The following is an 11,219-nucleotide window of genomic DNA, read 5'->3' as shown; positions in this document are numbered from 1 at the left end:
CACTTTTTGTCCGTCGTCCGTCCGTCCGTCCGTCTGTCCGTCCGTCCGTCTGTCCGTCTGTCTGTCCGTCTGTAAACTTTTCACATTTTGAACTTCTTCTCTAAAACCACTGCGCCAAATTGAACCAATTTTGGCTCAAAGCATTCTTATGGAAAGATGAATATAAATTGCAGAAATGAAAGAAAAATATTCATTGAGAGCGGAGAAAACCTCGAAACTGTAAAAAAGGGGGGTGCATTTTTAAAAATCTTCTTCTCAAGAACTATTGATTCCAATTCAACGTAGTTTAGCATAAATTATCCTTATGGGAAGGAAAATATAAATTGCAAAGATTAAGTGCTAATTCTGATTCAAATCTGAGTTATTACGAAAATAATAATAAAGGAAATGCGTGTTTTAATCTGTTTAATAGCTTCGGGTTCGGCATACGGAAAAATGGGTAGGCAAGACTTCTGAGCAAAACTATAGATCTCGTAAAATTTGATCAAGGCATTTTACTACTACACAAATTTACATTGTTACAAAATCGAACTATTAATTTCTACTTCTTTAACGCAATGGTTGGATTAATTAATAAAGGTGTAAAATAACATGATATAATCCGACATTTTTAAGTCCGACTTAACATATATGTAATTGGCGGGTAGATAGCGTCTTTTTTTTCCCGCCACATTTCAGCGAACGAACTCAAGATGTCAGCATCGAAAAAGTTGAAGCTAGAAGAGGATAAAACAACTGTATCGGGTTTCGTCCAAAACGTTTCTCCCATTCGCACGAGTAGGACGAATTCTCGGTACTTCAATGCAGTCGTTCAAACCAAAAGAAATGAGTTTAACAGAATCGCCTGTTTCGATGTTTCAAAACACTCAGTACTTACGGATGCTAGTCGAGCACAAACCCCCCTTAAATTGTCGGATGTACAACTAGTACCGAGCAGGATTGACTCTTCAAAATCTGAAGTTTTGTTAAACTACAAAACCAAGATAGAAGTGTGTAGAACTCTGGACTTTAACTACAAAAAATCTCCAGACGACGATGACAAGACGGGTGAAAAAGTCAAAACCCTTGCAGAAGTCCAAGCCACCCCGGAACACAACAAGGTATTTATCGGATAAAACGAAGATAATCGCCCCCATATTAGCTAGTATTTTATAAAAATTTTAAAAAGTACTTGTATTTATCATAGTTATCACGCGCGGATTCAGTTTTATTTTCAGGGGGAAAGGGGGGGGGGGGGTTCCGAGGGTTGAATTATAGACTTTTAGGCCCCAACAAAGACGTTTAGGACCCAAGATGTTTAGGACCCAAGCTGTCTAGGCACCAATTTCAAAATGTTTCGGCACCTATTTGAATTATGTATCTCTTAAGCAGTTTTAAGAAAATAAATGCATTTTTGTTAAATTTGGAGAAAATGAATTATATAAAAATTGCGATGTCAGAGCTGAGATTCATGACTAGAACACAAAATTAAAGTTATATGAGGGTATGCATTTTAATTAGTATTCATATTTGATAATTGGTTTGTTGTCCATTATTGGAATTATACAAAGTTTGAATATTTAAAAAACAATCTTTTATCATTGGTTATCTTCAACCGTCTACTTGAACACAAGTGATTTATGTAATCATTCCAGCAGAAAGATATCTCGACAATTATAAAACTTCGCTGTTATAATTATGCTTATTCTAAAGGTGGGTCGCGGGTTTACCCCATAAAAAATCTCACGAAAAAACATACCCTGAAAATTTGTCATGATGTATATATGCTTCCAATCTGCATTTCCAACTTACGATTCTTATATGAAAACTAAGACTTGGCATGAATTACTACTTTAGTATTTACACTATAGACCTAAATCAAATTACTTTATTATAACTAAGAGCATTTGACGTTAAAAATGTAAAGCGGGACACCTTGAGATGTCTCCTTTATGATGTCATAAACAAATGCGCCAAAAAGAGCCATTCGAGTTGTCTAAATTGTGTACAGAATTTGATGACGAAAGCAAACCCGCGACCTACCTTAACTATAGATGCAGGTGATGAATATATTTCTCAGGGATATTTTTTAGAATATTCATGAAATTTATTTAACAGGCATGCAAAGCAAGTACACCTTAGATTCATGTTTGAGTTAATTAATTATTTTAAGTGGAAAAACCCATACATGTGTAGAATATGTGATATTTATAACAGATTTAGATAAATTATTGCTTAAAATTGCTTAAAGAACACTAGCCTCTTCATAATTTACTTCTCAAGAGTGGTGTGAAACACCCATTGTAGTACAGCTTTGGACCCTCTACCCCCTTCTACATCCATGCATAATTATAGTTGAAAGAAGCATGTTTGAAAATCATATATGTTACCTTAAATTTGTAATGTTTAAAACTGCATGGTCCATTTTTTTTTTTATCTACTACAGTATCAAATAATATTTCATACAAAATAATTTTTGCCTATTTACATGTACACCAGCAAAATTATTAAAATTAAAAATATTTAGAATAGTTAAAAATAATTTCATTATGGCAAATGCCCAAATACAAAGAAACAAAAACAAACCAAATGTATCATGCGAATTGGAATTGTATGGATTTGTCCCCTAAATGTTTGCATTTATTCATGTTCTGCCTTAATTGTAAACAAAACATATTTTTAGAAATAATAGTAAACAAAATGTGCACACTGGTTTATTTTTTATTTGCCAAAACATTATGATCTCTATTAAACGACATATATCAAATCCATATTAAAATCTTAAAAGTTTGTAGTGTAGAGCAAAAATCATTATATGCAATAGAATTTGTTTGATAATATGTTATATATTATTATACTTCAATGTTAAATTCTGATATTTAATTAATTTAAATGTAGTTGAGAATCTGTTCCGTTACCCCCAGCAACACACTTGGCGAAGAGTAACAGTATATAAATAGGGCCTGTTTGGGAGGGTAACAGTTGAAATTGACTCCCCGAGAAAACCGTTGTCAAGCGATGCGAAGCGGAGTTTGACACTGGTTTTCGAGGGGAGTCAATTTCAACTGTTATCCTCCCAAACAGGCACTATTTATTTTATTATACTGAATGTCTTCATTTTAGAGAAATTTTTACCGGTTTTATATACAAAGGATGTGAATTCTACTGCAAATCGTACGCGCAATATTTACGCGCATGTAACAATTCATTGTGTTACCTGTTGCCAAGTGTGTTGCTAACGCTGAGGGTAATAGAACGGATTATTAATTGCGTCTAAACCAATCAAATTTCAGTATTTAACATGTAAGTAAAACAAAACGAATTGTTACATACTATAAATAAATAAATAGTGCCTGTTTAGGAAAATAAGAGTTGAAATTGACAACCCTCGAAACACACACACACACTGTGTACAAGTCAAAATATTTGGTAGACAAACTTTTTATACCAAGTTAAAATACTAGACTTGTGTCATTCTGAGAATGTTAAAAGATTTTTTTCTTTAGAATGTTATGTCATCTGCGTTTGTTTCCTTAGGTTGCTGTAGAGGTCAGAGTCTTGTCAGTGTCTCAACAAACGGTACAAGTAGTGAGGGAATCGCCCATAAAACGCCAAGAAATTACAGTTGCTGATTCTACCGCTGCAATGAAGCTCACCATTTGGGAAGATTTGGTATCCAAACTGGAAGTTGACAAAAGCTACAAGATCCTTCACTTATCCACAAGACTCTTCCAAAATGCAAAATCAATTACCTCTACAAAACAGACGACCATTTCACAGATTCCTGACATCATCAACTGTGCGCCAGCGATAGACTCTGATGTAATCACAAAGGAAGGCAAAATCACCCAAGCAGGACTTACACTTAGTTACCTGTGCGACAATTGTAAATCAAAAGTTGATTTCAGTAATCAAAAGTTTGTCAGATGCCAGTCTTGCAAACTAAAAATGACCAAAGAGTCACTGCACAGGTCCATCAGCGGAACCTTGTGTTTCTCGTCTGGATATGAAAAATACAAACTCACTATTTTTTCTTCAGTCTTGTTAACATTAGCAACGACAAACAATCTAGATTCAGATGACAGTGAGGTACTTGAAGAATATTTGCTGTCAAATTCGTTCAAAATCTCTTTCTCGCAAGACAACAAAACTGTGTTAGACATCAAACTTTTCGTTCCAAACACGTGAATCAAAATGCTCATTTTGTTTTGCACAGTTTAGCTAGAACTTTTGCATTTTGATATTAATCATGTTACTTTTAACTTTACTTTGTTGTCCATATTTGTTCAACATCTTCATACATGCTCTAAAATTTGTTCAAGATGTTATTCGAACGGGACAACAGAACTTTGTTTTGCATACTATTGCTTAAACTGGATTTTAGTATTGTTCATGTTAAATTATGACATAACTTTGTTGTTCCTTATCTATCCAACAACTTCATATTTGTTGTGAAATTCACTCAATTTATCATTTACGCAGGACAGCAAAACTGTTGGACATCAAACTATTAATATAGAATCTGTAACTCAAATTGCTTTATTTGTTTTCATAATATTACTAGAACTGTCCATTTTGGTATTATTCATGTGAAATTGTTTTTAAATTTCTTTTTTTCCCCTTATATGTACGGCAATTATTTTTATGTTTCATAACTCATAATTAAGTGTTCATTTTTTTTGTTCCTTATCACACATTACATCTGTTGTTCTTTTATTTTTTATATGGCAGGTAACATTTCCTATTTCATTTTTATTTATTTACATTTCTACAAATGTAAAATATACCTTTTTATATTACATGCAAGATGCATATTCAATTAATGATCAACCATATTATTCATACAGTACACAAACATGCTGATATAATAAAAAAAAAATTGCAGAATTATTTATTTTTTTTAAATGATCTCTTTAAGCCTCGAAATTAACATGACCCATTTTGATTTTTAAGTTTAACACTACTGCACTGCTGAAATGTATGAAACATTTTTTTGCATGCTTTTTTATCTTATTTGTTGCAACAAAGAGCAATATATTTTAATTTTTTGTTGTTGTTGGTTTTGTTTGTCTTTATTTAGACTAGAAAAACTGTTTTTATGCAATGTGCATATTTTTTGTGGGTTTTTTCCTTATTAAATTGATGGTTATTTACTATTTACTGCTTTATTTTTCTTTCAAATACATGTATATATGATTCATGGCTTTCAATAAGATCTTGTATTTTTCAAGGGTAGCGTAGTACACCTATAACTTAAATGTCTTTGTTCATTTTCTAATTTTTACTTCCTCAATTTTTCAATTGATCTAAAAAAAGTAGACTAACTCCTTGATAATTCACTTTTTTATTGTAAATTAAAGAAATCTTTGATACAACACAAGGTTGTCTCTAAAAATTGAAGTAGAAGGAGGAAATGAAAAAGTAGAAGGGGGTCTGGGGGTCTTGCTGATAGCTACATTGTGTTTGAAATGGGAAAATAGTCATGTAATTGAGGCATTATAGGTGGGGGAATTCCCCACCTCCTGGGTTTTGGAGACAACCCTGCAACAGAAAGTTAGGGGGAGGAAGGCAATTCCTCCCTGATACTATGTGCCTGTATTCAAAATTCTGACTAAACTGTCTTTTTTTTTTAAAAACTGACAGTTACAACTTATTTGCATTTTTATTTATGTCAGCTTTTACAGTTTAGGCAAACTTCTATGGCCTAATAAGTGCATAAGCAGAGGAAGTTTTATATATAAAGAAAATATCATATCGACATCTATATCCGTCTCAATGCCAAATTTATTCTGTATTTCTAAAGTTTTGGTAGTTAATTTTAATCAACTTCTATGCAGTTAACCTGCCAAACCAAAAGTGGAACAGTATTTGGACTGAAGCACAAATCGTGATCACTGGCAAAACTTAAAAATAATTGATATATCTGTACTTATGCAATCAGAAGCATGTTCAATGTATAATTACATTGAAAATACCCTGATTTTAAATGGAACAAATATTTTACTTTTTTAGTCGTATGTATTCCTACTCCATAGTTAAATATTGTTTGTATACAATTTTTCAAAAATATTTCGATTACTAATACATGTACATCGTAAAATTTGATGGCATTTATTTTTTTCACGACATCATTTCTGGTGGGTTTATGTCTACAATAGCTCAGAAATCTTGTAGATAAAGCCTCATAATTCATATTACAATAAAAAGTGTGTAATTATTCAAATACAGCTAAGAAACCACTTGCCATGCAAAATTACATTTAAAAGTAAATTAATGATCAATAAAGCCAACTTTCCGTTAGTACTTCTGTACTTTGATTTTAAATTGGTAATTAAATAACCCCATTCTTAGGTCACCTTAGTCACTTGGATCACCTATTGTTATCTATTTTTGTCCATCTGTTGTAAACTTTTAAACATGTTTACCTTCTTCACCAAAAGCACTTCATCAATTTCATCATTTAGCATGAGCAACTATTTTTATGGGTAAAAGGAGTTTATTTTGTGAATTTCATGGCCCACTGGCAATCTGCAATCATTGTTCAGGTGAGCGTTGTGGCCCATGGGCCTCTTGTTATAATTGTGTATGGGATCAATGTTCAAGAGTAGTTGAAACTTATTTGATTGTATGGTATTTTTTTGTGAGTAACTGTTCCAGTAAATGTATGTCTTTTTTAAGATAATACAAAGTGTGGAAGAATGTACTTCATGGGCAAGATGCATCCATGAAATACATGAATACTGAGCCACCACATGTAATGATGATTCTACAGTTTTCAACAAATACCAATTATAAATACTCGTCAAGATTTTTTTTACTTTATTTCTGATCATTTTTTTGTTTATGGAAAGTACAATTTTGTCTCAAATTGTGTACATTTAACTAAATCAAAAGGGTTTTTCTCTTAAAGTTCTTTAACTTTTTCAAAATATGCATGTTTTTACATCATGAATAGATCAAATGGTTTTGTTGATCTATTTAGAACAATACAAAAACAATTTTGTGAGATATTGCAATGCATTTATCAGCTGCAGTTGATGCACATAAATAGAGGTTGAATAGTTTATTTGTACAGGTAAATGTATAAAAGCATAAACTGTCTGAACTCAATATGTAAAATAAGGTAGCTGTTAAATTTCTTCATTTTGTTTAGATTTATCTGGTACAAGTGGACTTAATTTATTTGAAAAATCACAGAAGCTAGGTCAAAGTTAGGACAGAAATAAGGCAAATACTTACCCCACACTGTTTTTATTCTTACATTGTCTTTTTCTATTGGTAGGAAATTAGTCCCCCCCCCCTTCCAAGTTCTGATGCCTTCGTGTTGTATTTTTACATATACAATTCCATATTTTTTCTCAATTTATGTACATGTATGTGAGGCTTTACAAAAAGAAATTAAAGTGGGGTCGTGCGATGGAGAATGACTGACGTAGTAGAGATAAGTAATTTCCTGTATTATTTCTATTTACACTGTTTGATATGGAGATATTTTAAGTTTGAGAAAACTCTGTTGTATTTGTGGGTATCGTATAATAAAGAGAAATCTATATTACATATGATTATCTTATAATTACTTTCTCTAAAGTGTATTTATTTGAAGAAAAAAATGACATAGTTGAGACACTTTATTGTTTTTACAAAATTCAACATATAAAAATATAATGGAAGAGGTTTTAGAAATTAAAAAAAATCTTAAATATTTATTATTATGCAATTTTAAAATACACTGTATATTGTGTTTTACAAGTATATGTAATTTTAGGCAATACATTGAAACCTAATACATGTAACATGCATTGCAGGCAATAAACCTATACATGTTTACAGAAAGCTAACAGAAACTGCACAGAATAAAATCACTCCCAGACTTGTACATGTTTCAAAGCTGTGCAAACCTTGACATTCAGCCTCTGAACTATGTGTGTTTGTGAAACAGTTTAAAATTTTTCCTGATTCATGCTTGTATGACAATCTTGCTTGCACTGTGGAAAAGGAAGTTAAAGTTAAAAATAATGAAGATAACAGGTAAACCTTGCTGAGAACAAGTATTTGACCAAAAATAGTCATTCAATATTGATTATGGCATGTTTTGACAAAATCTTTTATTAAATTTAATATGCTATACAAAGCCTTGTGCTAGTTAAAATATTTAGAAACGTGTTATTTGAACTGATTTTTGGACAAGTACTATGAAGTTCATAAAAAACCACACATGTTTAGAAATTTTCAACAAACACTTTCCTATAATGTAATGTTTCTCTCAAGGACAGATTGAATGAGCTCTTCAAGAACCCAATTTAGCTTATGGACCTGAGAGTGTCCCTAGTAATAACAAGTTCCCATTGATTTTATCCCAGTCAAGCAGATAACCAAGGCAGCTACCATCTGCAGTAGTTTTTTGTCTTATCAAAACAATGCGAGGAATAACAGGTTGAACCTTATGTACCTGTCGTTTTATCAGTAGAGAGAGAAAAACATTCCCTACTTAGAAAATTGATGTCTCAACAGAATTGGTCTCAGCTGGATATAATTTTGATCGAAATAAAATAATATTTCAAATAATTTTTTAAATAAAAACTTATGAACGTAAACTCTTCTACAGAAATATGTCAACTGTCACATCAATACATATACATGTACATGCTTTTTCTTCACATAGTTAATTTCAGAAGTACAGTATGTTTGATTTGAATAGAAAAGTATGCCGTACTAAAGATATGAAAAATTAAATTTGTTTTTCAAATATTGTACACGTATCAAGTCAAAAAAATTTCATATTTGGAATGTCCAATAAAAGGAAAATTACACATGACATTGTACCTATTCAGATTGTGGTAAATACTGCTATAAATAAATCCTCTGTTTATTTGCTTAGAAAGAATTGTGATTAAATTAAAAAATAATCCTAAAATACTGTGGTCTCTGCATTGCCCTAACAATTGTTAACTTTCAAACAGAACTTGGTTATACAACAAACAAATTTTACAGCAAAGGAACATTCATTGTCAGGATCTATATTTTTTGTTATTAGCGAATAAAAAAACCTGTTAGTAATATCTGCTAATGCAATCAACATATGATGTAATTTTCAAACCAGTTTCACACACAGTTCCCTGGAATTTTATTCTAGTTCAGTGGCCACAACAAAGTACACACTAGTGGCTGGAATTCTGACCTTCATGGGGACAGTGTCATTAAAGGGCCCAGACTTTTCCGAGGTCAGCACATTACGGAAAATGTACGATGTGTTTCCCAGAAGGCCGAGCTGGTGAGGGGTCTTAACCACTGTTGCGGGCTCCCCATAATTAGATCCATTTAATATGGCTATGGCAGTGGTTCCGTCACTGAGGTGCTTTATCCACCCCTCTATGATGTCAGTAGTCACCTGTTTTAATGTTAGGCAAATTAATGATTCTACTTAAATTTCTTCATAATGTTAGCCTGTGCATGTCAAGTAGATTTTGATTGCACTAAAATGGTTAAATCATTTAAGATACTTATGAATTAATCGACTAATTTCACTAAAATCCTTTTTTAAAGTCCTGGTACATGTAATCAAAAGTTATCCAAACTTGAAATAACATGGGTACTTAATTAGACATTGTTCAAGTAAAGGAAAACACAAAAATAAAATGGAAGTTTGTAACATGAAGAAGTATGAGGTACTGACGGGTAATCTCTTGTCTTGCCACACCCTGTAGCTTGGGGATCCCGCCCAGTCCTGGTTGATGGCAATGATGTCTTTATTGAGGAGTAACTCTTCGGCAAACACGCCAATATCCCGGAGGTCTACGGACATGAACAGTGGAACTGACCACATGGCCCACATCACAATCTGTGCCGTCTGTTGTCCGTTACTCAGGCCAAAGTCTCCCACCATTAGCTGAAGAAGAAAAAAGTAAAATTGATGGAAACCAAGTTAAAAGTCAGTCCAGATTACGGAACACTCACTATAAGTTTAGGAAAGTTTTATCAATGTGGTTGATCAAAATCAAATTACGAGTCAGTCAAGATACAAAAATGCACAGGTGTAAAAAATGATATCAAATACAACTGATTGATAAAAATGAGGCTACAAGTTATTCTTAGTTATACTTAAATGCTCTCTGATTGAGGGCACAAAATCAAAGTGTTTAAAACTGTTGTAAACCTTGGAGTATTATACATGTGCAGTAAATATCCACAGAATTTGTTAGCTACTCTTCCTGTGGATATTTATTGTCATGAATAAATGGTTCATTTCTGTATGAAAAGGAAAATGAATAAAATGACTTCTGCAAGAATTTAAATGTCATTTTTTTAACTAACTTAGAAAGAATGATTTACATAAAACATGGTTCGCAGGATACTGTGATTTCATCAATATTCGTTGAATACCAATTTTCGTGAATTTCGTTGTTAAGTTGGTCCACAAAATTAAATGTTCATTGAAGTTCAATTTCGACTAACATTTTGTATTGATAGGATCATTGGCCACTAAATTATGTATCCTTGAAACTGTGGTTTTCAGAAAATCCACGAAAATTGATACCCACGAAAATTAATGAAACCACAGTACTTTGATACAGAAATTAAGAAAATTTCAATTAAATATCACATGATCAAGGGATTTAAGGTTGTCACCAATTTTAGACTCCTTGAAAAGAAGGGTTTTGCATGAAGACATAGTAAATACATGTATATATACACTATAGCACAAAAATTTCAAGTTGCATTATATGTGGAAATATTAAACACTTAAATCTATTTCAAATTGAATAAGTTCTTGTGATCATCAATTGGAGACTCTTCTTATGTGAAATGCACTTAAGCAAAGTTGGCTAATTATCGGACCTGATCCGCATCGTTCCAGTGTCCTGGTCCGGCCGCTGCGGAAAAATTCCCGATGTTGTCTCCATATATCCGGATTACTTTGTATACCCTGTCCCAGCTATCCGTTAAATCAATAGCATTACGCCACATGTTGCATGTCTTGGCAACTCTCTCATAAATTACCTAAAATGTAGAATTAAATATAGCTGATCAAATGTCATCTCATTTCATCATTCAAAACATGATGTATATTTCCTTAATCGACTTAAATTAACTGTTATTTAACAATAAAATCATCAGATATTGTACATGTATAAATTTTTTGCATAAGTTCCATTTTTTTCTCACCTCTAATTTATTATTTTGCAAAACACACTGATGAAATAAATGATTTTGTTTAACACATTGACGGGTCATGAGAGATA

The 11,219-nt window shown here is 32.2% G+C and overlaps 2 protein-coding genes across 3 annotated transcripts in view; one reads left to right on the top strand and one right to left on the bottom strand.

The window, feature by feature from the left end:
- Window positions 1–109: 109 nt before the first annotated feature.
- On the top strand, window positions 110–5,096 carry LOC136273160 (uncharacterized). The gene is made up of 2 exons (XM_066077337.1): window positions 110–1,100; window positions 3,517–5,096. The coding sequence occupies exons 1-2, from the start codon at window positions 693–695 to the stop codon at window positions 4,165–4,167; spliced, it is 1,059 nt and encodes a 352-aa protein (XP_065933409.1). The 5' UTR covers window positions 110–692; the 3' UTR covers window positions 4,168–5,096.
- Window positions 5,097–6,665: 1,569 nt separating this feature from the next.
- LOC105339434 (alpha-N-acetylgalactosaminidase) overlaps window positions 6,666–11,219 on the bottom strand; it is a 6,616-nt gene continuing 2,062 nt past the window's right edge. For both annotated transcript variants that reach the window (XM_011444978.4, XM_011444980.4), the window contains exons 6-8: window positions 10,816–10,977; window positions 9,653–9,865; window positions 6,666–9,367 (exon numbers count right to left, since the gene is read on the bottom strand). In XM_011444978.4, coding sequence (XP_011443280.3) covers window positions 9,104–9,367; window positions 9,653–9,865; window positions 10,816–10,977 — 639 coding nt within the window. In that variant the 3' untranslated portion in view covers window positions 6,666–9,103. The remainder of the gene's footprint in view (window positions 9,368–9,652; window positions 9,866–10,815; window positions 10,978–11,219) is intronic.

This window comes from Magallana gigas, chromosome 2 (genome assembly GCF_963853765.1).
Source record: "Magallana gigas chromosome 2, xbMagGiga1.1, whole genome shotgun sequence".
Lineage (NCBI taxonomy): Eukaryota > Metazoa > Mollusca > Bivalvia > Ostreida > Ostreidae > Magallana > Magallana gigas.
Note: the sequence above shows the minus strand (reverse complement) of the source record. Positions and strands in the feature narration are given on the sequence as shown.

Coding starts and splice junctions, on each gene's coding strand:
- LOC136273160 (XM_066077337.1), top strand. CDS start 693: ATGTCAGCATCGAAAAAGTTGAAGCTAGAAGAGGATAAAACAACTGTA. Junction 1,101..3,516: donor CCACCCCGGAACACAACAAG/GTATTTATCGGA, acceptor TTGTTTCCTTAG/GTTGCTGTAGAGGTCAGAGT.